The 27639-nt window shown below is 37.0% G+C and overlaps 1 protein-coding gene across 5 annotated transcripts in view; it reads right to left on the reverse strand.

Annotated features, from left to right (window-relative positions):
• ABI3BP (ABI family member 3 binding protein) overlaps positions 1–27639 on the reverse strand; it is a 255288-nt gene that overhangs the window by 93729 nt on the left and 133920 nt on the right. For 3 of the 5 annotated variants that reach the window (XM_037058952.1, XM_037058950.1, XM_037058949.1), the window contains 18 exons: positions 26820–26891; positions 26268–26342; positions 16387–16452; positions 15085–15159; positions 14472–14546; positions 13641–13715; positions 12621–12692; positions 11761–11835; positions 7651–7692; positions 6763–6810; positions 6048–6128; positions 5569–5616; positions 4433–4495; positions 4242–4316; positions 3487–3534; positions 1735–1794; positions 813–920; positions 479–511 (listed from right to left, as the gene is read on the reverse strand). In XM_037058952.1, the coding sequence (XP_036914847.1) occupies positions 479–511; positions 813–920; positions 1735–1794; positions 3487–3534; positions 4242–4316; positions 4433–4495; positions 5569–5616; positions 6048–6128; positions 6763–6810; positions 7651–7692; positions 11761–11835; positions 12621–12692; positions 13641–13715; positions 14472–14546; positions 15085–15159; positions 16387–16452; positions 26268–26342; positions 26820–26891 (1191 nt within the window). The remainder of the gene's footprint in view (positions 1–478; positions 512–812; positions 921–1734; positions 1795–3486; positions 3535–4241; positions 4317–4432; positions 4496–5568; positions 5617–6047; positions 6129–6762; positions 6811–7650; positions 7693–11760; positions 11836–12620; positions 12693–13640; positions 13716–14471; positions 14547–15084; positions 15160–16386; positions 16453–26267; positions 26343–26819; positions 26892–27639) is intronic. The other 2 variants (XM_037058951.1, XM_037058953.1) reach the window with 2 other exon arrangements.

Genomic DNA, 27639 nt, shown 5'->3' on the forward strand with positions numbered 1-27639 from the left:
TAGTTAGTATTCGCTTATAATTTAAAATGACTAGGTTTGAGCAAATTCTCCACTTGGTAATTTACTAGAATATAGTATACAAAATTAGCTAAAACAGCAACAAAGTAAAAAAAAAAGTTATGGAGAACTGGGAATGTAGAAAGTGAGCTACTTAAGAAACTTCCTGGTATTATAATTGAGACTGCACTAGTGGCTAAGTAAGGGATATATAGATAATCCCATTTGGACCTCAGCTCTTGCATACAGCACTGTTTAGACACACTCAGCTCAATGAGATGCAATTTCCAATCCGGATGTGGAGCAGACAGCTGTCCTGAATCAAGTCCATACTCATTTCTGCTAGAAAGAAAGCCTTTTATATTTTAAGATGAATACTGTAAATAGGATGACAAATTATGACCTCATCATCTATACAGCACCACAGATAGGTTTGACAATGAATATGAAAGTTTATGGGAAGGACATAAAGAATCATTACCTAAAGGTGTCCCAGGAGTAATAGGTTCAATTTCTGTGGTAAGAAATGATCAAAAGTAATTTTAAAAAGAAATGTTCAACACATGATAGAAGTCATCAAATTCTCTTGAAAATGAATTTTGCCAGAATCACAGGGAAAAACGTAATTTGATGGTCAAAGAAGCAAATAAAATACATAAGTACCAAGAAAATACCAAGCAGTGTGAGGAAGTCACAGGTATTGACTAGGGCCTTCACTCTTAAGGGTCACAGGGTTTAATTAGGTGCCAAGTTAAACTGCCAACCCAGCACCACACCAGATGCAGTTCCACAGGCACCAGGGACCATATATTTACCTAGTACAGTCTTCGGTGCCTCTGGGCTTGGCGTGGTTTTATGTTTGGAAGGTTTTGGAATTTTGGGACGTGGACGACGTGTTCTTGGTTGTTGTGACGTTTTTGGAGCTGAAGAAAGGAAACTGGTTAATATCATACATACCCAGAAACTAAAAAAGGATTTATATATGGCTCTAGGTTTTCTAAAATTTTGCTAGATTTTCTTGAGTCTTCGGAAATTTATCTCTAATTCGAAGTTTTCTTTGTCATCCATATGCCAAAGTAATTTTTGGCAGTTTTCCTAACAGTTCTTTTGAAAAAGAGTCTATAACATTATTTGAATAATCTGAAAGCATTACTATTATTGCTGGTGTCAAATTTTCAGAGGCGACCCTGACCCAAGAGAAGTCAGAAGCCTAGCATGCACATGTGATGTCAGAGAAGGACCCAGGCTCACCAGCCTCGGGGAGACTGTACTGAGATAATACTTCAGTAGGCATACATCCCATTCAATGTTATCAGAAAAAGCATATTTCAGTTCTTAAAATCCTTGGTAGACAACAAAAATGCAATTCTGTATATCTTAAAACAACTTTTTTGTTGATGGACACAGAGTTATGGATGATGTTTATGGGGCAAAGACTCCTAATCGTATTTTAAATTCAGCTTTACCACCGAACACTGAGCAGAATCACAGGCTGTGCAAAGTAGTAAGAGAGCTGGACAGTAGGGGAGATAGGTGCCCTGTACTGACTGCAAACGGGCTTGTATTTTAGCCAAGTAACTTGTTTTAGTCCATTCAAAATGAAGAATCTAGTTGGATCACCAGAGAGGATGATGAGAAAATCTTAGGAAAGAGAAAAGCCCTTGACCAAGATAGTAATGGAAATGACTGGACAATGAGCAGAAAACACACTTGCTTAAAGACATAGAAGGTCATTACCTATTGTTGTCCAGGGAGCCTCAGTTCTCATAGTTACAGGTTCAATGTCTGTGGCGGGAACTGATCAAAAGCAATACAACAAGCAATAGAGATTTAAGAAACACAGGATAAGAAAAAAATTACCTTGAAAATAAATCTTCTGAACCTTATAATGTTTAAAAAGCATTTCTGAACTTTGAAAAAATAGTGCTGCTTCTCTGTACCTGGCTGTACTCTGACATCCATCTATCTCACGAAACAGCCTTGCTCTCCACGTCCGTATGAGGTCAATGAAAAGCTTTGCCCTCCCCAAGTTTAATTATCTGATTCTAACTACATTGGAAATTTGGCGCCAAAATATCAGACAATTAGGTTTTTGGCATGTATTTTAAATTACTCTGAAAATTAATGGAAGTCTCTGCTAGTATCTAAAAGCCTTTTATTATCATTATTAATATTTGTTTTAAGGAATGTTGGTGGTCAGGAGAATTTTTACAAATCTTAACCAGTTTCCTTATTAGAGAGCTGTGACATTTATGCAAAAGATAAACTTTTGCCTTTCTCCAGGATAAATGTGATACTCTTTCTTACTCTTTCTTATTTATTCATTTATTTCAAATGGATAATTAGGAGATAATTAGGAGAAACAGAAATGGTTAAGAAAAAAGGCTGAAACGCAATAATTTAACTTTTTTATCTAGATAAAGAGGATACTATAATTCTATAGTATTCTGTAATGATTAAATTATACAAAACAAGTAAGCAAGCAAAATATAATCAGAGACATTGAAATAAAGAACAAACAGACAGTGACCAGAGGGGAGGAGGGAGGGAGATAATGGGGGAAAGAAAGGGAAGGGTTGTCAAGGAACATGTATAAAGGACCCACGGACAAAGCCAAAGGGGATAGGATCAAGGGTGGGAAGTGGGGGGGGGGCAGGGGAGAGTGTAGGGGGGAAATGGAGACAACTGTACTTGAACAACAATAAATAATGCATAGATATGAAATTAAAATTTAACTCATTTTAAATGTCTGTTTAAAATTAAATTCAGAAAATTAAAGTAACATTAAAATATTTTCATTGCCAAAACCCCTGTAAATCAATTATACAAAGATTGCCTTTCACTGACTGTCCAAGACACACAGCACAGAGTTGGCTTAAGCCACTTCTGAGAACATCTTCAGAACTAATGGAGATATGGCAGTCAAAAGAGGGAGAAAGCAAGGACAAGAGGATGGAAATATTCAAAAAACTGACTGCCTTCAAACACAAAAAGGGGAATCCCTATTTTGTTTAGAATTTCAGCATTGTAAGATGAATTTGTCAACAGAAAGTTGACATTCATTCAAGTTGTGTTTGAATAGCATGGAACCATGGAAGCAAGAGATTTTTCGAGAAAGAGACAATTATGTTTTGCATCAAGCCCTAACCAACTTTTTATTCCTGCTCTCCCAGATCCATAAATTGTATACATAAAAACAGAGATCTCAATAATTTCATGGTTTAAAGATGGACGGGGAGAGCACCTGTGACTCTTGACAGCAGCAAGTGCTGGGAGTAAAGTAATGTCTGTGAAGGTGACCAAAGAAAGATTATAGCTGAGCAGCAAATGTGAGACTGCCTAACCATCTGAAAAAGGTCCGTAACAATGTTGGGAATGAATGAAGAAAGTGCTGAATAATTGTTTACACAAGAGAATACAAGTAATGACAGAGATGAGAGAGGCAAGCTCAGAGAAACACTGCCCAAGAAAGAAGACATCCATCATTACCTACGGTTATGGCGGGAGTGTCAGTCTCAACTGTAACAGGCTTAAAGGCTGCGTCATAAAAAATAAACAGAGATATAAAAGGAAGCTGAAACTTTTAGGTGCTCACTGATGCTTAATACACGGGATACAGAACCTGGTTGATTCTCAACTGATATAAATTGTCTTCTTGATAGGCTTATTTATTATGCGAGATGCTCTCTTAGTAAGTTAGAATTTTATACTAGTTGAGAATCGTGGGAGAAAATTTCAATTGCAAAACAGTTGACTTTTCAGCACTATTATATAATTATCTCCTTATTTGGTAAGAAACTCTTAGCAAATCATTACTGTTTCAAATGTCAGTAAGGAATTCTAGAGGAGGCCAACCTCTAATTATGTGCCTGCAGAGGAACAACACAGTGTCATCTTCCCAAGTGCTCCCTCTTGGTGGCTGTCCCACTCACATTCAGAAATATTCCAGGTACAGAAAAACCAGGCTTCTATTCATTACAAACCCAAATTCAGAAAACAAAGCCTAAAACATTCTTTAAGAAAACGGAGTCTGTCGGTATCTGTTGTAAAATTTACTAATTCCCCATGCATTGATTTGTTCATTTAACACATAAAACATCAGTGTGACTACTTGGAGAAGACCAGGAACAATATCATGGTGCTTGAGTTTCTACGTTTTGTATGATATAATAAATTGTAAACATTTTCAGCAACATTCCCAAAGAGCGAGCTTCTTAAACTAAAGCATTGGAAATTATGTTTACCAGGTTTAATTGAAGGCACATCTGGTTTTGCTGTAGTTTGGGGCTTAGGAAGTAATTGCTTTGGTGGTTTTGAATCTGAAGGAGAAAAATTACTATCATTAGTGCCCTAGCAGAGCTGTGAACTTCAAGATTAATGTTACTTACACAATGTTTTCCTACTTATAGATCAAGGCACTGAAAGAAGTAGTTACCAGGCTGGATTTGAGGTACATCTGGTCTACGTGTGGTTTTAGGTCTTTTGGATGGTTTTGATGCTAAATAAAAAGGTATTAAAAATTAGCATAATGGTCATGGCTGTGACTGTCAGAATTAGGGACCTACATGCTTGAGCAAAGATACCGTATGAATTCAGTGAATATACAAAAAAGTTTAACTCCTGAGCTGTGGGAAGGGTGGGGAATGTGTCCATTTCTATACATTTTTCCAAAAGGAAAAACAATTCAGGAAATGTTCAAAATGTGTCTTAGAGCAAAAGTAATAAGAACTATAATAAGACTTTTTTCTTCATTACAGAATTTCAAATACAATAAGTATAATAATTCTGTTTCTTAATTGATTTTTTCAGTGTAAAAACAACTAGGGAGAAATTTGAAACTAGCTTAGTAGACCTGGGAAATAATCTTTAACACCTGAAATTATAAACAACATTATATGGCTACTGATTTCTGGACTTTTCTAAAGTAAAGCAATGACAGATTTATTGTGAATGTTGAGAACGTACCATGACCTAATTATTATCAAACAGTATTTTGTACTAAAAACAATAAAACCAGCTTGGGACATTTAATATTCTTAAGTTACAAAGACCATACTATTTTTATATTGGATCCTAGAACAAGAACAGTATTTGTGCTTCTAGTTATCAAAACATAGTTGAAAACATTTTTTCAAAGAAACAAAAATGCCGAAGAAGACATTATTTCATGCAGCTTTTTAAAAGGAAGAAAGTCATACAAGTTGAAAGAGTAAATGAACGAAATGATGATCATGGCACAGGAATAACATTTTGCCACTTGTCAAGTCCAAGATGAGCAGAGGAGGCCCTGTCTGCAAAAGAGTAGATGGTTTTGTCAACACAAGGACACATGTGATGGAAAGACAGAGTGTGGAAAACCAGGAAGCTGTGTCCAAGACCACAGACCTTCCTTAGATAAGCACATGAGATTCTCCTCGAAGTTTCCTATCTTCAGGTCTTCAGACCTAGATAGGAAATGAGGCGACGCATGGAATGAAATTGTGGTGGTGAGGTAGAGATGCAGTCATGCCTGGGTGGTGAGCAGAAAAGCGAAAGGGACACTGGGAGAGCAGTGCAGGAGGGTAGAATTACCGATTGTGGGCACCAAGAGCTCCGGTTGCACCGTAGCAGGTTCCAGAGCTATGGAACAAAAAACCAAAATACTAATTATAATAAGAAGTGGTATCTTGAGGAAGGGAACAATACTCCTCAATCTTTACTTAAACCGTGTACTTTTTAAAATGTGATTTTCCTTTTGATTCCTCACCCCCTTCCTTCCCCTTTTCCCTACTGGTTTTCCACAGCTCATCCTCCACGAATATGCATCCTGCATAAGAGTTTTGGATACTCTACTTTAATAATATACTTAGTGAGTCAGCTTATTTCTATGTATACCTGTAAATAAAAATACAAATATATTCATATAAATGTAGAAAGTATAGATGCTTAAATCTAAAAATCAACTATAATGGTCCCTAAAGTCCAGCTACTTAGGTAGTAGGCAGCTACTATATCAGAAGCTATCGTAGTGTGCTTTCTGTGTTAACTGAAACCCTAAACATTACATTTACCAGGTTTGGACTTGGGCACATCTGGACTAGGAGTGGTTTTAGGGCGGGGTCGACGACCTGGTCGTTTAGTCTTTCGTGAAGCTGAAGAAAAAAAAATCAGCTACTTAACGTAGAACAAACAAAAGTACATATAGCTCAGACGCACACTTAAGTTCTTCAATTTATTGTGGATATATACCCTTCTGTTTTGCAACTTTCTATCATTATTTACCCAGTTAAATGAGGTCTTCAATAATTTTTTTTTTGGTCAAAGGTTTATAAACAATCACTGTTCAAGAGTTTCCTATTCTTTCATTTTGAGATGGAAAATCCAGAACTTTGTACAGTTTGGAAAAGACAGTCTCATAAAAAATTTTGGAAGTTCTTGTTCAACAGGAACATGAGAAAAGTTATTTCTAAAAAGCCACTAGAGATAAAAATTAAAATTGATTTAGCTTAAAATTCAAAAGGAAAAGTTTTGCACTTAGCGTTAAAAAAATTTACCAATCAGTGAGATGTGTTAAAAGGCTCTGAATTCGGAAATTATTTCAGGGATGGTACATTTTTAAAATGAGGTATAGTTTATAAAACTACAGATTTAAAACATTTTCATGAAAAAGAACAAAGAACGCACTCCCAGATGAATATTAATGAACTGATCCATTAATGTGATCCTGTTAATAAAGACGCCAGCAGTCAGGAAAAAGGAAAGTCGCCCACTCAGTACCTGCATTACCTAATGTTGTTGTTGTAGGTTTGGTTCCCAGCGTTCCAGGTTCAGAGACTGCATGAAACATCATTAAGAAGGAATCAAAACCAAAGGAAAAATGATAAAATCTATTTAAATACGAAAATGCTTAATTTTTAATTACTAAATTTAGAGCAAATATAAATGATGCAAGTTTTATCCATATAAGAAACTCCTTCTTTATTTTAGCCAATGCTTGTGTTTTTAAACAAAATGAACAAAAATATAGCCAGTCAGTTAAGTTTGGAAAGAGAAATGGAAAGAAAATGGTATGATTCTTATTTGGAATATGTGAATGCAATAAAGTAACCAGCAGTTCATGTTATGAAGGAAAATAGGGGTAATTGGCTAAGATGGCATGAGTGGAACACACTATTTGCTCTCTTGAAGAAAAAGAAATGATAAAGATTGGGGTTATTTTTTATATTTCTCTCTTTTAATGAACTTCCTAGTGGCACAGCAGGATATTTAGAGTCAGAAAGATCATAAGATTTTTCAAGAAAATCTGAAAATGTTGGAATTTTGAAACTAAGAAAAACACCTTCAAAAGTGAAAGGACAAATATGTCCTAGAGAAGCCACAGTCCTGCAGTGGAAGTTACCAGACTAAAAGCAGTTCAGGACACAGTCCTCCAATGTGAACAGGGGCAATAAAGGGTGTGTCAAATCAAAACCACTGTGGCTTTCATGCTGTCTCAGAACCTCTACGTCAAAGAGCATAGGCTGAGGGGTGATCTTCTGGCAAAAATGGCTGAAGGAAAGATCTGAAGGATGATGAAGAAGTAAATTTTTAAAAAACCAAAGTTAAGGACAAAGTTGAGGGTGTAAAAAGAGAGATAATTCTTTTTCACTAACTGAAGTGAGAAAAGTTCATTACCTATTGTTGCCTGCGATGGTGTTGGAGCCTGAGGTTCCGGGGCTGCAATAAGAGCAAGCATTATCAGAGGCAATGAGGAAGAGCACCATCTAAGACAGAAACTAAATGTCTGTTAGCATAAAAAGTGCTAACTCTCATTGATGACCCATCAGGTTCTACTGGCTTAACAATATTATGCTCAACACCCACATCTTCTCCACAAACCACAATAAAAGGAAGAACTGAGACTTCTAGTTTTTTGGTAGGTTTTGAGCTACTTTCTCCACTACCCAATACTCTGAATACTGCTCCTAGTGCTTGAGGAGATACCCCATCAGAGGGAGGTCAAGGAGGCCTCTCCAAGGTTGCCTGGAGTTCCTGTATCCCTGCATTTTGTTTCATGTAGGACAGTCAGGTGCATTCACGGCAGTGGAAACAGGTGGCTGACCCGTTAGACCTGTTGCTGTGCCTGAGTTCCGTTAGTCGTGAATAAGTTTTGGCCTGGCTGGATTTGGTATTATTTTATGAAAAAAAGTTGAACTTATGGTCTAAAAAAGGCCAAGAGGGTTCATATGGTGTTCTCCAAATTTACTAGCATTTATCGATGGTGAACAAATTGGTTTACATATAAAATTTAGTCTATTTTCATTAGTAAATCAACAGGAGGCAAGAAGCAGTCTCAGATTTCATGAAATGCTAAATAAACTGAATAACAATATTATTTAAATATTCTAACAGATAACAAAACCTCCCATTTTCTTCAAATTGTTAGAAGGAGTGATGCACCACACCTGAAAATAGCAAACAATAAAAATTCTTTTGAAACTTTGAGGTTGCAATTCATGTTTTAATTCCTACAAAGTTGCCCTCTAACAGCATGAAAAAGTGAGTAAAGTTTGCTACTCAGCATTTGCAGCCTTTACAAAAATTAAAGAATACTGACTTTTAATTTTATAAAGAAAAATCTGCATTAAAAAAATTCCTAACAGACCGAGACCACATAGATATGGACCCCATCAGTCAAGCTTCCAATTCACCTGCATATGAAAATATTAAAGCCAGTGTTTGTTAAAGAAAACCTGTGTCCTGAAGACTCCATCTATTGACAATTTAAGGTGTTATAGATAGAGGTGTAAAAATATTCCATAAAAAGGCTGAGGGACATGCAAATAAATACCTACACCACTCACTTCAGCACAAAACAAAGAAAAGCACAACTTACTCACTGTGGCTTTGTGATGAGCAATGAGAGCAAAACACAATTCCATCTAACACATAAAATTAATTGGAAGAAGGCCCTGGCTGGTGTAGCTCAGTGGATTGAGCACAGGCCTGTGAACCAGAGGATCACGGTTCGATTCCCAGTTAGGGCACATGCCTGAGTTGCAGGTCAGTTCCCTGCAGGCCAACTCCCAGCAGGGGATGCACAAAAGGCAACCATACATTGATGTTTCTCTCCCTCTCTCTTTCCCCTCTAAAGTTAAATAAATAAATAAAATCTTTAAAAAAAATTAATTGGAAGACTCTTCCTTTTTCTTTTTAGTGTGTTAAAAGTTGAAGAGCTGAAAGTCATTACAATCTTAAAGATGAACTATGAAAGAAATAATTTTTATTGGATGAGGCAGACAAATAGGGGCACATTAAGTAGACGGCTGGGATTTTCAAGAAAGCACTGGATTCTGCTTATATAACAAGCCAAAACCAGCAGTGGTTTTGGCTTGTTAGTTTAACCACAGAAGGAAACCAGAGGAAGAGCAGCCTGTGTGGAAAGTGAAGTGGAAAAAAAAAAAGGAGTGTGAGGAGAGGGTTGGGAAAGGCAATGAATTCCTCAAACCAAAAAGCTTTTGGTGGTTTGTTTGCTCTCCTGAACCTTGGCTAGAAACAGAAATCTTCAGCAGAGCTATAATGGTGGCCTGCCCTAAAATAAAATAAATAGTTTACAGAGATTCAGTCATTACTCTGTGGTGTCTCGGTGTCAACTTGAGTTGGCATAAACTTAGCTGCAGATTCTGAAGTGGCTATACTTGCTGTTAGAGGAAGAAGTGTGGAGATTCTTAAGTGATTAAAAGGTAGAAATCGAAGGAATATAAACTCATTAAGCCTCCAAGTAATATTCTACACTTTAAAAGGAAAATGTCAAATTAAGAAGTCTCTGCTTAAGCACCTTGGAATAATAAAAACACACCCTCCAACTCTTATTTGTATTAACGAACTGCCTCTCAGAAACCTTTTTAGAAAGTGCTGAAAATTGATAATGAATCTTGTGTAAATTGCAATTAACATCTGGAGACATTTTTTGATGTTTTCAAATTTTATCATGTAATAATAGAAATAATTTGATTGGAGAAATATTTAAACTTGGTGAACCAACTATATACAGTAACATTTCTCAACCTGCTTGGTAATAGCCCTCTATTCAAAATATAACATAAATATAATAGTTACTACCTTATTTCAAAGTCCCCGAGCATGATTTTAAAATAAATGTACATTAAACCCTTCTCTCATATAGCTCACTGTCACTGTTCTTTGCTTCTAGGGCTGTGGAGTTTTAGAAGCTATGCCTCTTTCTCTAAATGGCCTCTCTGAGTAAGACCACATCATTGTATTTCTGTGATTGGGAGACCCCACCCCTGGTCACACTCCTCTTGCCTCTCTCACTGCCTCTTGAAAAGGAGTCATTAGAATTTTTTTCCAAGCAGCTGCATTTGCTTCCTTATGTATTTCATTGCAAAAAAAAAAAAAAAATCATGTCCACTGAAGCAGAAACTCTCTTGCTTTAGTAACTGTCCTTTGTAAACATGGACTAATAAAAAATCCACTGAACATTATAGTGAAAAATACATTCTTCCAAGAGCGAAGGGTTTAAATTTAGATGAAAATGATGAGTAGTGACAAAGATCCCATATATGTACTATCGTATAAGTCAATATGTAAACTATTTTATAGATTCCGGATGGAAAAAAACCCCAAAGATTTGGTCCCTTAGTATGTTTGACAATCTTTATGTAGGCAATTGTTTCTGTTTTGAATTATACATACAGACTAACCCCTCCCTGCAAAAGAGCCCTCTCTTCTTCAGTGAAACACCATTAATACCTCCTGAGAAGTATAGAGAAGTCGGTGTTCAGAAATCGGCCCCAGTACAAAAGAAGTTATGGAGCCTCAGGGAGATACAACCCTCCATAAACTTAATTTTTTTGTCATAAATTTTATTCTTCGCTAAATAACATTGAGATTAAAGAATAAATCTACACTCCTACTTAATTATTTCTGTTCTCAATCATTTCTCTAAATTGCTGAGACTTCTGGCATGAATTTTGTTATGTTTTGTTTCAATTTCATGGCTAGAATTTTATTACATAGTAAGATGAAGCAGAAAAGCACTGAAAAAAGATATTATTGTTGAGTAAACCTGAAAAAATTTTACATTTACTAAACTATGGCAGTACATGGTTATAATATTATTCTAAGAATGCATATATTGGTTTATTTGAACTATTTCTATATAATAAAAAATGATGTACTGTAAGTTCAAGTTGTCCTATATGGCATCAAAATTTCAAATGTATTATAAGCATACATGTGGTGGTTTATCCCTTTTCAGTGCCTTCCTCAGATGAGTTAAAGATATGACAAAGTGCTTGCTAAATATTTAAGCTGTAATTTTAAGCTTTTGTACTTTTGATATGTGGTCTTAAATCTTTGGTCTCACAGCCTGAATGTGAGACGCTCCAAATGAGGCAGAGTTGTTAAGGGATGGGAACTCTTCTTCCCTCTCCAGCTGAAAGGCGATTGATTGTCCAGCGTCCTGAAAGTCCCAGTCAGCTTTGGCCCTGGGAACTAAGTCATAATCCTAGACAAGGGAGTCAGTCCTCAGCCATCAGTATCATTGTTTCCGTGTTTGTTCTCTGCTGGCCCTGAGCGTAACGATCCTCCCACAGCTTAGAGTGATGCTGTGGTACTGTCAGAGGGGCTGGTTACAGTGAGATTTCATAGCATTTTTGCATTTATCATGGCAAAATGTATCAAATACCAAAATGCAAATTAGAAGTCCTTGCTCTAAAAAGTGGCATAAAACGACTTTCAAGTCATGTCTTGGAATATTAAACAGAAATTCAGGGTAATTACCAGGTTTGATGTGTGTCACTTCTGGGCTGAGAGGGGATTTAGGTTTCAAAGAAATAAATTGTGTTTTACTGGGAGCTAGAAAAATAAAGAAACAAAAGCAATCAATAAATCAATATTTAGGCATTTCAGTGTCTAAAACCACAAAAGAAAAATCTAAACTTTAAGTGGAAAGAATCCTTCATCTTGGGAGAGTTTGGAAATAGTCAATTAAAAGAATATGTCACAGAGCAGCATTTAATGGAAATACAGTGAAACATTTCTAGAGTATATTTGACCTAACAGAAATAGCACTGCCATTAAATAGCCCTAATAACTACACAAAGACAGTGACATTAATCCATGCTTTAAAGAAAACCAGTGTAATCATTCACCATTATTTCATATTTCTCAGCTACATCTGTTTTCAAGCACCAGAAAAAAAAGACATGTTTCAAATTAATATTTTCTGATAGCTACAATGCTATAATCAGCAGCATAAAGAAATTCTACTAATACCATAATAGTCATTTTTCCAATTGTAGCCTGAAGTTGAACTTGAGGGCCTTATGCAAAGAAAAAAAAGACACAACAATGTATAAGACCCAACCTCAAATATAAAGACTGAATAGAAGATGAGAAGGAAACAACGGTTTAATAGCTTTCCAAGGCATAGAATGATGAATAATGCTGAGTTCAGATCTACTAACTATGGAGCTGAATATCGAAAACCATGAACGCCTGAGTCCATGTACTACACGAGATACTCAGAACTGCTGAAACCAGCAACTTAGAATACTGATGGAGACATTACAGGGTAGCTGGGGTCCTGGGTTTCCCACGGTGAAATGAGATAACGCCTCTACTAAGGACTCATCATTTACCCAGTGTTGTCCATGTTGGCTCAGGGCTTTTAGAAATTTTAGATGTTGTGGTTCCAGGCCTTTTGGTTCTGTCTGGTGAAAGGAAAAGAGATATTAACATATCCTAGAGACAATAAAAAGATATCCTTCAAAGAAGAACTGAATGGCCTTTCAAATATTCTGCCATATGTAGTAGTCAGTGTTTATCAAGTATGCACCGAGTGAAGTTTTGGAAAAGAATTTCCAAACTCAGTCATAATGATATAGACTTGGTCTGCATATATTTTATATAATTTTCATTATATAAAAACCTGTATTTACATTACAATGGACTAAGCAAAACCCAACCTGCTGAGTGTGATTTTGAGTGTATTATTTGACAATGAAGAAAGTCCCCTCTAGACTGATAAGCTACCCCTACTACCCAACCTCTGTGCCTTAAAATATATTGCTCCCATTTCCTTTTTCCTCTGCCCAAATCCTGCACATATTTTAGGCTTACTTTCTCAACTCTTACTCTTCCCAACTTTCCACACATGTATTATGGTCTCACAAATGGATTATATAATCTTCCGTTGCTCTCTCACTATTTATTATATATTATCTTTTAAGGATTATAAGAAATTGGGAAGCTGGAATCCTGTCCTTTCCATCTCAACCATTGCCCCAGGGGAAACTGAAAACATAGTAGGCACCAAAAAACTAAGAACTGTCAGCCTAATAAATACTTAAATAGGGGCAGCATACGAAGAAAAAGAATTGTACTTTATATCTCACTTTGCCATGTTATGACAGCAAGACTTGTTTCCAGGTTTAAAACAAAGTTCACATTCAAGAACATCACATGATTTTTAATAAAATCTTATTAGAAATCATTGATTCTTGTTATCTTGGTTTATTAATTATGCATCTTTAATTACCTTTAAATTTTCTAAAGAAAATTTAACCTGTAGAAACATAGCACTTATATTTATGGCACAGAGATGCATGTTACCTATTTGAAGTTAAACATCCTGAAAAGTTAAAGAACCATTTATTTACCAGGTTTGATTCTTGGTGGTTTGGGCCTGAGGCGTTGTTTAGGTGTCGAAGGGGCAGATGTAGTTTGCAGGGGAACTGAAAGATTTAAAGGTTTCATGAATGATGTTTCTCGGGGTTCAATCAGGTTGTGAATTTAAACTTGTAAACTTCTTGAGTTCAAGAACTGCTTTCTGTTTTTTTTGTATCCCTAGAATGCCCAGCATGGTGCTTTACTCACAGTAGGTGCTCAATTAATGTGTTCACTGAGCCAAAGGAATTAAATTTCTATATGAGAACTGAAGGTACATGGTTCAAGTAAGTGTACTGCAGTGTGAGCACATGTGAAGAATTTAAGAACACGTGGTACAATCAAGGACTCAAAACATGATTTACCAAACAGACTAGAAAGTTCAGAACTTCTTTAATTCTGTAGTGCTCTACTAACCTCATCAGTTAATGAACTTCATGATTCCAATAATTTTCTATTCTAAAATATACATTGTGTACCTTTCTCTTGCCCATTTTTTCTTCCTCATGTCCAGGACTGCAGAGCCTGCTTGGGACTCTTTATACTGAAACCTACTTTGAGAAAAACACTCTGACCTGGTGGTATCTGAATGTGCTAGTTAAAAGTGAATATGCTTTAAAATAATTATCTATAATTCTGTGGCTATTTTCTGGTTGGCAAATTTCAAAGAAAAATAGCAAAAAATATTCTTCACAATTTATGGGAGGAAACTAAGGGAAATGTTTACTACTAAAAGCATTCTGAAAAGGACAACATAATTGATGCCTTTCTGTCACTTTATCTGTTCTTTCAAGGCAAACAACTATACAAATGTTATTAGTTACCAGGAGTTGTAGGCTGCATTTCAGGATGGGGAATGATTTCCACCTTTTGAGGACCAAATGGTATTTCACTTGGAGCTGAAAACACAAACACCCCATCCCACCGCGTAATTCCAGTTAAAATGAGGTATTTTAAGAGTTTTAACATGCTTTTAGCTGGTGTTACAAAGCACATGCTACGGGTACATGACTAAGGATAAAAATGCATGTAGTCTGGAAAGCTGATGGATGAAATAACAACATGAAGTGGGGAAAAAGTCAGAGAGATAATTGTTCAGTAGCTGACTCCAGGCAGACTCAATGCATGGGAGACAGTGATACAGGCCACAGGCATGAGATGGGATGATATGGATGGTGAAAATGTCCATGCAGTTTTCAAAGCTGTTCATTCCTTTAAAGATGGAAAGATATTTTCTATTACAGTACAAAGAAAAAAAAGGAGACCAAAATGGAACATAAGATGCCTGCATTATAGGAAAAAATATGTATATTGAGAAATAGGAAAGAAATAAATAATTAGATGTGATGGAAAGAAATGGTCATTTGGAAGAAAGGCATTCACATGGATTTTCTTTTGATGGAAAACAAAGAACAATTTTTCTGTTAAAAACATTACCCAGTGTTGCCCTTGGCTGTTCAAGAGTTCTAGAAGTTTTAGGTGGGCCAGAATCCAGAAATGGATCACTTGTTGCTGTTGGAATAAATGTCAACATTTATAAAAGCAGCAGAAGGCCCCAGGAATAAAATACAAATTCATGAGTAATAAATTATGCCTCATATAGGGAAAAAGTATCAAGAACACTTGAGGGATTTCTGACCAACATCTTTAAATGAGTGATTCATTAGAATTTGAAGATGAGCTTACTTTAAAAAACATATCTACTTTCTTTTGTAAAACTTTAAAAAGTTGTTAACACTATTACCAATGTCTCCCATTCCCCACCTTTTGCCCTCTTCATCATATATACTTTAAACATTAGAAAGCATGAAAAATCTGTCTCATATATTCAACTTATTTTCAACTGGTTTTTTGGCTTCTTCTATTTCTTAACTACTAATTGAACTCACCTTTAGCATTCTGTTTTTTTAAAAAGAATTTTCTGCAGTTTACACATATTCACTTTTATTTATCATGGGATGAATAATGCTGAGATAAGGCTACACATCTGAAAAATATCAGGCATACATGCATGTTTGCAAAGACCAGTCTCACTCACTTTGAACCTTTGCAGTGCCAAGTTTAGTAGGTGCTTAATAAACACTTGCTGAAAGGAAATATTGGACTGGGTAGAACTCACTGTAGCTGCACCAGTAAGTGAATGCCAAAGATTAGACCAACTGATCTATACAGTAATGAATGACAGGATCGCTGGGCAGCAGGATTTCTCACCTCAACACTATTGACATTTAGGGCTGGGTCATTCTTTGTTGTAGGGGCCTATCCTTTGTATTATGGGGGTTCAGCAGCATCCCTGGCCACTACTCACTAGATGTGTCAGTGGCACCTCCTCCAGCTAAGACAAAAAAAAATGTCTCTAGACATTCCCAAATGCCCCTAAGGGTGAGAAAGAACAAAATCATCCCCAGCTGGAGAACCACTGCTCTCGAGAAAACTCTGCAGGACCCCCAAAACCCTTTTGAAATGATTCTGAGCAGTAGAGCAATACGCCATCACCTTACTTTGCCTCAGGGGCAACTACCTGTCTGCAGCTCCCACTTGAGCAGAGCGCATTTCATGTGAACACATGGTCGCTCAATGGAAGGAGAGGGTAGAATTCACTTTCCTGACATGATTGCTTTTTTTCCGTCAGGGCTCTGGAAAGCACACTTTTCATTCAGCAAAAAATAAAGAGAGAACTAGGTACATGATTGTCAGAACACCTGGAATCTAGGGCAAGGACTGAGAGAGTGGGTATACCTGTATGGGGCTCTGATATTTCAGGCTCATTCCATGTTGCAGGGCTTGAGAAATCATCATACGTTGCTTTAAAAGAAAAGGTAAAAGAGATGTTAATTTTGACTGAAAATATTACATGACGTATTTTAATGCTAGTCTTGTCACTAAAGTGTAAGCAATCACTAAGATTTGCCTCTGGTCCCTCTTGCCCTGAACTAAACATCTTTATACAGCAAGCCCTGATGCTGGTCTCCAGGAGGATGTGAACACAGTGCTGTATGTTTACAATAATAAAGTGGTGCCAGCTCTAAAGCAAAGAGCTTCCAAGAGTATAAACATAAAGGAAGTAAAATGGGAGAGATTTCCGAAGAAGGAAACAGCTATTGCATTGAGGCTGCTCAAAGTCTACTGCTTAGTCTTTCTCCTTAGTGAAAGTTACCATCATGCTACACTAACGCTTGGACAGCACTCTACAGTTTGCACAGCACTGTCTCATCCATCAGCTTATTTAACCCTCTCAACATTCCTGAGAAATGGGTGAAGTGGAGACTATTCCCACTTTACAGATAAAAGGGCACTATCTCCATTTCCTAGACAATGCATTTGAGATTCACAGCGGTGAAGACATTTGCCAGTGGTCACACACTGCATTTGTCCAGCTCAGCATATTTTCCATTGCACTCGCAGGTCCAGGAACGGCCAAGCTCAGACCAGTTCTTTTCCTCTCACATTATTCCTTCTGCCACTTTACCTGGCGGCAGCTTTCTCTCTCTGTTTCTCCACAATCTAGGTGCAGTTAAAGATAACATTCATATTCCACATGAAATAAAGCAGGGTGACCTTAAAAAAAGTTGGTTTTAAAATAAGGATAATTTCCATGTTCACATAAGAATTGAATCTGCAAGCAAAAACAGCATCAAAATAGAAACATTCTCTACTGTACCAATAGCTATCACTAATTTGACAGGTGTACAGGAGCTGGAATGTTGTGAGGCAGATGTTACTTTTCTCGCCCATCCAGAATGGCTGTGCAGAAATAAACTAGAAAGGTAGAGGCAGCTCCTGGGAAAATTTACTCGTTGGGGTTACTTGTAGTTCAATGGCAGAGTAATGATCTGAAGCACTGCTAGGTGAAGCTGTAAGAAACTATCAGCCCGTGACACACTCTGAGAGGCACACAGGACAGTGTATATTGCACCACACACTTCAGAGGCAGAAACCAAAACATTTCGGCTTGTAAAGGTGAGTTTACTGCTTTGCAAAATCTTCAAAAAACAGAGAGAAAACTATGAGTTAAAACGTGGAAACATTCTGAGAGTAAATCTGTTACATTGTAATGTCAAGCTTTCTTTAGCCCAGCTACCGTTTTAAAGGGGCAGAGGAGAAAGACTAGCCCTTTAAAGGACAGAAATGCTGGCAGTTGCTGATCTTAGTATTGTTTTCAATTTCACAGAACCATCAAAGTCAGCTTTGTCTACTACTAGACTAATTAGGAAAACTTGACCAGCTTTTATTTACTTGACCCTCTCATACTAGGAAAGAAATTATGAATTAATAGCTTGACTTATTTATATTGTTACTTTTGAAAACTGCTACAACTGTCTTTATGTTATCCTAAGTCCCACATTTTCCTTTTATCTATAGTGACACTGGACCACCTTTCTTATTTCTGCATTTTTTTGTTCCAAAAGTTGATATTTATTCACTCTTTTTCTATTTCTTTTCCATATCTGCAATTTGCTTCTCTATTTAGACTTTCCAAGCCTGGCTGCCATCTTCCTTAGGTTATTCTCCAAAAGTACTCTAGTAAGAAAAGAAGCCCTCGTTCTACCATTCTCAGGCAATTGGGGCTCATGTCTGTATTATTGCTTCCAAACATTTCCTCAAATATGCTTAAGATTAAAATAACACATTTGCCAGCAGCCTTGGTCCTTGATATTTCTATTTCTGGAGTTTGGACAGTTGAGCAATGAAGAACAAGAGTGCTAAAAGTGCACAAATGCCACGTGGTGGGAGTTTTACAAGGTTTGGGCAGCCTCAGGAAGCACACTGCCACCTCATTTCATTCAGGGGTTAAACAAGGTTTTTTTGACTCTCAAGTAAGAGATGTCAGAGGAGGGAACAGTGTTAAAATGAAGGTCTCTAAAAATCAACAGTTTTTGACTTGTTTACAAAACTCTTGTATATGTACTCCTCCCAGAGTAAAATGTAGAAAGCGGTTAGGCACCTCTGGTTTTTAGAAGGCTATAGAGTTGATGAATAGCTAAGAATTCGGAATAAACCCTTCTGTTTTTCAGACTCTTTATGTGCTATCATGCATTATTGCTTAGAGGCAAATATCTTGTCACCATATTTGCTTAGTAGATGAAAAGCTCCAGCTATGTGATATGGAGCGCGGTCCCTCACCTCGAATTCACAGGATGTCAGTGAGACCAGAACTTGGAGGAGAAATCTAGTGTGAGGTAAATAGGTAGCTCCATTGCAAGGTTATAAAAATCAATAGTTTCATTAATAGTTTTAGTTTTTTTAAAGCACAGTAATGACACAATCATAATAACTAAATTTTACTGTTACATTTTTTCTTATAAAAGCATTATATGAAATAGGCCATACTACCATTTTCTCATTTGTTCATAACTTCCTAAAACTGCATTGCTAAATTGTGTTTTGTTGTTTGTACATTTTATTTGTACTTCAAAAAATGGATTAGATGCAAACCTATAATAAACATGCTTTGATCTTGTTCTGGAAATATGTGATGGCACACAGACAAGTATTTCCAACGATCAAGAATTCATCAATGTGTTGTATTCGAATGCCATGAACATTAGCAACTATGTGAAAGACTGCCACGTTTAAACATACATTCTTAGAAGAAAGAACTCACTAGGACAGAAATCGTGATGCCATGCTCACTACACATGCTGTTTATTCATCCCAAAGCCTGGTACACAGCAGGGACTAAATAGAATTAATCTACAAGATACCCACTACAATAAACAAATGCCAATGAGTTTAGCAGTATGTAGTTTATGCTCTTAGTAAAGATAAATGAGAATAAATGAACAGGCCTTTAATTATTCTATGATACACATGTATCTGCATACAAATCTCTGTCTCTACTCCACCACTACATGCCATATGCTTATGTGGCCATCCCCTTCCATGAAAATAGAACCTAAAAACATACATGAAGAAGCAATGGGAAAATGCAACATTAATATCAATAAATAGCTGATGAGAAAAGCATTTATAAACACCACACACAGAGTTCTTAGTGCCATTTAAATAAATACATAATGCTTTCTTCAGTTCATGGGAAAATAAAATACCTTTCAGGTTAACTCTGATATTTGTGGAAATACTTTCTGCAAAAAAAATTGCTCATGAAATAAAATCAAAGGCTGAGGCTGTATCTATCAATCTCTACGAGGCCACAGTGAATCTGTAAACCATCTGTTAAACTTGAATTCTATTTTCCTGCTCTCGAAGCATCAACACCACCACCCATTCCAACTTTTTCTCTTCTCTGGGGCTTAGTCCAGTTGGGTGGGCCAGACCCACACTAATCAACACCTCACAGGCAGACAGCAAGGTCAGAGGTACAGTTCAACCTCTTCTCAACCACCCTGCGCAAACCACCTGGGCCAGAACTTTCCAGCCAGTGTAGGACTCCTTAGGCACACCGATCACTTCAGCTTCCAAGTCTTTAAATAATTGATAAGAGTGCGTACAGCAATTTACTAGAGCTCTACAAAGTACTAAAAGAATTAAACACTGAATATACTTAGTGATAAACTCTTAAAGGTGGCTCCCTTTAATGGAATCTAATGAAAAGACTGAGAGCTACCGTCCTCAGGTCTGACTGTCAAGGGAAGTCTCAACATTGACTGTCTAAGGGGAAATAAGTTTGCCAGAAGTAGTAGTTGTCTTAGTAATACTAAGTCATAGAACAATAGGTGGGAAAAGTCAGTTTTTCTGGACGCCCTGTGGAAAGAACAGGCAGGAGAATTTTCTAAAGATGAAACTAAGCACATCTCATCATCCTGGATTATATTAAAAAATAAGCCATCTCCTTTATTTTATTTGGGCTTTAAATTCCTCCTGGTACTAAATGATGCTCTTTTAAGAGGATGATCAAGTGGATTAAGGAGGCTTAACTGTTGGCATTATCAAATCAGAAACAAAGTTGATTTCCATCTGCCACCTCAAACCATACAAGGACTTAAGAATCACGTGTAAACCCCATCTGGGGAATGAGAAACACAAAGCATCGAAGCTGCTTCTCTAACTCTGATGCCCACAGAAAACACAAAGTTGGTCATGGCATCATTTGACTGCCTGAGCTGAGGCAGGGCCTGAGCCCAGTTTATAGAATGAATAGGCTGCCACCTGAACTGAACAGCATGGCCACGTGGGGTTAATAGGACATTGCCATTCCCATGCGGGTGCAAAGCTTCTTCAAATAACATAGCACATGTCCTTTCCATTCCCTTTAAAATTTTTATACAGTTTAAATGCAGGTCCAAAAATCATTTGGTATGCTCATATGCATACAAGCTTAAGAGTCTTTTTCTTCTCTCTTCCTTCTTTTCCTTTTTATTAATTAAATAATTGATTATTATTATTGTTAAGAATCTATACTATTTCAGGAAATTTAGGTTGGTGAGAAGAAGATACATTTGATGCAAGAGCCCACTGTACTGAGAGGGTACCCCTTATGTACTGTGAATCAGATTAAGTGACTTACACATTGTTTCTAAAACACAACAACCCAATCAATATATATATATATATTATTTCCATTTTATAGATGGAAAACCTGGAGACCTAAGAGGTTAAGTCACTTGTCTACAGCTACATAAATAGTAAATAGTTGAGCTGGTTGTTAAGCCAGCTCTGTCTCTTCCTATAGCTCACAGACCAGTGATCACATTCACAATGAGAATAAACTTCAGGGACTGGCCACTCTTTCTTACCGTCCACTTGCCCTTTCTTAAAAATCCAGAAGACACCTGGCTCTAATGAAAGCATTTGATTTACTCTGTTGCACCGTTCTGCGAAAATTTCAAAGGAAGCTCTATGACATTATTTCACTTGCAACATGGAGCATTTTGTAGGAGAGATTCAGAAAGAAAGGAATGAGCATCTGGTTTTTGCTCCTCTGCCTATTCAAAGGCAAGTGTCTCATACACCTCCAGATAAAACAGAATTTTGCCTCTGGAGACTTCAGAAGGATCAATGGTATATGATGGTATAAATGCAACTCTGACCCTATTAATAGAAAACTGCTAGGTATATACAAAATTATACTATTCCAGTGAAGAGTAATCAACAAGTGCATGCATATGCATGTAGCACACAGTTCTTTGGGGTTGGGGCAGGGCTGCAAGGCACCGAGAGCTCTTCTGGAACTCACTCTGTGACAACACAGAAATCATAGTCAGCTGGCCACCTTCCGGTAGAATATAAGACCGGTTCTACTTAACATCAGAGAGACTGACTGTTCTGAATGATTGTCACAAGCACTAATGTATTCCTGAAATGTGGCCAACTTTTTAAAAATATAGACTGTATAAATAAGCTGGCATTCTGGCATTCTTATTTAGAGCAGATCTTTGTAATTTCCCTTCTGTACTTTAAGGAGAACTGGATTTGCCAAGAGAGTTAAAATCAACCGATCTATTTAAATGTAATTTAGAGAAAGTTTGATGCAAAATACAATTCAAATAATGAGATCACAAAACGCAGCACTAATGAAAGATTAGGAAAAATAGGCTGAAAGTGAGGAAGAATGTAGTTAATGGCTATACTACTAAGATTTCCTGGAATATTCCAAATTCCAAATACCCTGACCTACTCTTGTCCTAAACTATCGAAATGACCCAAGGATTTCAATGTTCAGCACGCAAATTAGAATTTCCACATGTGTTTTTACATCCAAAAGTAATACAGAAATCCTCTGGAGAGCATATATTCTGATGATGTGATACAGAATGTGGAGTAAATGTGGCAACCAAATGCAGCAAATGCCAAAGCAAAATGGGTTTCACAAATGGTATCGATAAATCACATTTAATGGTTGATAAAAAGAAAAGCAGACCCTGGCATCCACTGCTGGTTTGGCCCCCACAGCTCGGCTTGGTGTTTACCTGCTGGACATCAACAATTTGAGAGAACACCAATTTCAGCAAGACCACTCAGTGACTAAGATGGATCAAGACAAAAACAAGAGCTCTCTGTAATCATGTGAACACAGACAAATGAGTAAACATGAAAATGACTGTCCCCACCATGTGGCTAATGTAATTAACTGCTGCTTCTTTACCAATGACAACTTGAGCTTCACTCTGTTCTTCTTTTGTCTTCTCGTTAAGAATGATAAAGCTATTCCATCACAAAGTTATCCCACTTTCAGACACTATCCCATTGAGAGCAAAGCTTTACTTCCTTGCACCCTCCCGGAATCACCTAACACAAGGCCAAGTCCCACAGTAAGTCCTTTCTAACACTGTCTCACTGAAAGTTCCCACAGTTTCTCATATGTATTTTCTATTGTTGAAGTGAGTAAGTAAACCTAACTTTGTTCACATTCATGTGTGTTCCTGCTGGTCTTTGATTGGAGGGAATTGACATAGTAAATATAGATGCATTGTGTCCCAACAGAGAAAACAAAATGTGTTAGTTTTGCCATAATAATGCCATTCATACCAGCTAAATCATACCATGTCTTCAAAGGATACAGTAACTAAAAATGGGGCACTGGGTTTATGGGCCAGTATTCAAATACTCTCTCTACCTCTTTCTCTTCTTCATTCTCAAAACGATTATATTTGAAAACCATGTAAGTAATTGGGAAATAAAATAAATAATCATATACATTGAAACTAAATAGGAAATACTTAGTACATGTATAAATTCACACATAATCAATCACAAGAAATAAAAAAGGCTGAAATCAATGAAAGAATGGCATGACTATATCAACTCTTTAAATCACAAATAATGTATATAATAAATAATATATGAGATACATTTTAATTTGAAATTTAGCATGTTAGGCAGGTGCCACAGAACTCTTTTTTAAACTTTTTTTTAATCTTTAGAGGGGAAGGGAAGGAGAGAGGGAAAGAATATCAATGTATGGTTGCCTCTCGTGGGTCCCCTGCTGGGACCCGGCCTGCAACCTAGGCATGTGCCCTGATTGGGAATTGAACCGAGATCCTGTGGTTCACAGGCCTGTGCTCAATCCACTGAGCTACACCAACCAGGGTAGAACTCTTATATAATAATTAGATGTAAGCATTACAGGCATTAGCAAAAACAAGAGATAACAATCACCACTTGGAGAAACCAATCTTATACTGATTTGAGTCCTCCTGTCCTGCAATTAACCACATTTGATGATTCTTATATGCACCGTGTGAAATATTATAGACTACAACAATAAGGCAGTGCTTCTCAAACTGTAATGTTCATACAAATCACCTGGGAATCTTGTTAAAAAGCAGATCCTGACTCAACACATCTGGAGAGCACAGTCCCAGATTCTGCCTTTTTAACTAACTCCTCAGTGATGCCAGTGCTGCTGGTCCAAGGAGCACACTAAGTAGCGGAGGTACGCAAGTGAAAGGCAGCGAGGGCAGGCGAGAAAGCTCCCGGCTACACTCAAGCCTGCAATCGTCCCCTGCTGGGCTGTTACAGCCATGACAACCTCAACACTCATCCAGAAGGCTGGCAGTTGCCAGTTGAAGCTTCTCTGGCAGATGAATAATAGGACTGCTTCCCGCTACTAGCCACTACTTATATTCCAAAAGGGAAAAACCAGAATATTCCTTTTATGAAATGAAAGGTGAAAAGAACTCTGCCTGTAGTGGGATTTCTAATCTCATCTATCTTTGTCTCTTTGTAACTCTACCACCTTCACTTCCCAACATAATTCTCTTCACTCCTGATGTTTGCTTCAATTCAGGCTTTGTATATAATTCATGCCCTAGGCATTAAAACTCCATATAGATTCCTTGAGGTTTTGGTCCGTTTGCCCTTGAAAAATCATAGGCCCCAAAAGCTAGGGCCTGCTCAAAGGAAACCCTGGGGGACCCTGTGTCCCCTACATTACAATCCAAAAGCTAAGAGATAAAAGGGACCTAAGAGGTCATCTGGTCCAGTGAGCCCCACAGGTTTGTTTTGGGAGAAGTGATGCTCATGGATGTGGGAGGCAGGCCAGGCCTGTCGCAGTGCAGCAGATAAACCATCACACTGCCCTCAGACTAGGTGCATAGTCACACTGCGGCTGTGCCTGTGTGATGCTGATGGAGAGGCTCGGTGGGAACCCCTACTCAGCACCTGGATTTTGGACTCAGGTGACCTGGACTGTTAAGCGTATTTCCATACTCACCTTAAATAACTCACTAAAGTTTCTGGTTCAGTGACTAGGGGAACTGTGGTCTAGAAAGACCCAGTCTGAGGCTCCTCTGATTGGCTGACAAGTATAGATACATTTCAAGTGTTCTCCCACTTGAGGAAAAACTAGGAGAGATTAGCATAATAGACATGCTTACTTTAGCTGACACATCCTTGTATCTTTTGCTGATATCTGATACCATTACGCACATCAGAGAAAAGATAATTTGACTAAGATCTGTGAGTCTGAAGGATCATTCTCATCCTTTCTCAAACTGTCCCTCAGTTGGACTTCTTACTGAAGAATGCCACAAAATATCAGTTATATAACTTTACTACCTGAACTGCTAACTATATTATGTACTATATGTGCTCAAAAAAATCACAACTAAAAGGTACACAAAACATTTAAATACAAACAAGTAAAACAAAAATCATGGAAGTAATCACACTAAATGGTTTCTGAGGTTTTCTTATAATCCTCATATGCTGAATATTAATTGTCTTTAGTTGACTATTAGATATCAAAGAAAATATATGTAGAAAACTTTTTACTTGAGAAAAATCTATTTTAAAAAAGGAGAGCTACCTCCATTAATCAGTTTTAGTGGAGGAACATAAGAATTCTCAGGAGAAAAAAGCCAATTTCCACAATTTACAAAAAGAGCAAACTATGACCTAGGAAAGTAGAGGAAATAACTAAAATATATTAGTGGAAAAGCCAGAATTGGAAATAAAGTCCAGTAATAATGCCAAGACTTGTGATCTCCCCTCCACATCATGACATGCTGATAGATTTTAGGGTTTAGCAATAATATCTTGCAAATAGTAGGCTCTTAAATATTCATTGTTGACAAAAGTGAGGTATGGTCTGAGGGGCAGTGGTAGTCACCCATCCTGCCCCACTCAGCTAGATTTGCTGATTTCCATGGGCAGACTCAGGTGACTTGAGGATACGTAGGGGCTTGGAAGCCTTTTGAAAAGTTGGACCAAGATGCAATGTCCTATCACTGTTTCCTGGGCCCCAAGTCATACAGCTCACTTCCAGGTACCCGGTACCACTTTTGGCACATAAAAGGTGCTCAATGAATAGTGGTAATTGCCACTAAAAAATTCATTGCTGAAAAAGAAGCAAATTATCTATCTGCAAGGGCAACAAATTTATCTGTCAAACCAGACCCATCATGATGCTTCTTATTTTTGTTACTGCTCTCAGATCTCTAGAAAATCATTGAGCTGCCAATGTGTAGTTTTTCTGCTAGCCAAAGTTCTAATTAGATTTCCAGATGTTAAAATACAGATCTTTGAAACAAATGCAGAAACATTTTACTTTTGTACTGAGGGAAAAAAATGAGATTCATTTAAGAATCAGGAATGATTTATAGCTTTACTGTTACTACAAAGTATATTGACAATCAACTAAGGAACCTATAAAAATAAAAACAAGAAGTTATTGAATACTGTTGCACCAATCTATTTTTTAAAAAGAATGGAATTACCAGTTTGAGGTGGTAGAACTTTGGAGTCTTCGGATGTTTTAGTTATAGGTACAGTCCATGGCTTTTCACTTGAAGCTACAGCAAAAAGAAAGGGAATTTGCTGAAGATTTTGGGGGGAGGATAAAGAAACAGAAATAGGCTGTTGGTGTGGCTGACTACCAGAATCTTGCAATGAAAAGCATATACTAATTAACCCAATCAAAAGCCGTCATCTACCAAGAAGAAATCAATGCGTACCCATCCCGAGAGCGAGTAGTGACTAGAGAGAGACCAAAGCTTGGCATCATAGTCTCAATATTTTTGAAGACAAAAAACTAACTTAATGAGCTAAGCAGAATTAACAGACTAATGATTGTTACTAAATTTATAAAAACCCAATCAGACAAATATGGTTTGCTTGTTTTTAAACCCAATCAGCCACTGGTTTGGCCAAGTTAATGGGAATTCATCAGGTTTTTGAGATTTGCAGAGATGGGACACAGTAAATGTGTTCTCCAGAATTAGGCAGTCACCAGCCACATCCTAACACCAGATTACAGGTGCCATTATTACCCCAGCTTCCCCCAGGTTTCTCAGAAAGGAAGGGTGTTTTTGCCTGAGGAAATTCTGGAAGTCTTTTCGGAGCTGTAAAGAAACACATAAGAAATGTTATGACTTGAGGTGCAAGTAACAGATAAAAGATTTTGCTAAAACAATCACAAAAAGGCAAATTACTCATGTTAAGTAAGAGATTGTTTATATTTCTTAATCCTGTGTTTCAGTGCTGGGTAATATAATAATGCTTTTTAAAAAATAATCAAGCCACTATAATTGAAGATTTTGAGTTCTTCTTTTCATTTTTATTAGTTTCCTAATTTCTTCAGCCATATGTATGTGTGCTCTTAGATGTATTCCATTTAGATTCATATTAAGCACCAAACACACCTGAACTGAAAAAAATGTCCATCTACTAGCTATTAAAAATAGAATTTTGGTGACTACATGGCTTTATATTTAAGCTCACCCCAACCAACACCTTTATTGATATTGTGCTCAGAAAGAAATTTGAAGAATGCTACCAGAGGGTCTTCATAAGTTATATTTTCTCTGTGAAAAGAATTGAATATAAGATGTTTAGAGAAAATATAGAAAACAATTGATATAGTGACATAATGATTTTGAATTAAAAGAATCAAATATAACATCAAAATACAACCACCAAAAAGAAAAACAATGGAAGGATTTGTTATAGAGAGAGCCTCTTTAAGACCTAAATTACAGAACAAATATTTTTATAACATTTAAAAGCTTGATGTTGGGGAGCTTATGGTTTTAAAAGCCAAGTGTCTCTTCCTTCCTGTGAGGAGATGAGTTTGAATAAATTAGCCTAAAG

Source organism: Sturnira hondurensis, unplaced genomic scaffold, assembly GCF_014824575.4.
Source record: "Sturnira hondurensis isolate 20B ecotype Veracruz unplaced genomic scaffold, ASM1482457v3 Scaffold0010428, whole genome shotgun sequence".
Classification (NCBI taxonomy): domain Eukaryota; kingdom Metazoa; phylum Chordata; class Mammalia; order Chiroptera; family Phyllostomidae; genus Sturnira; species Sturnira hondurensis.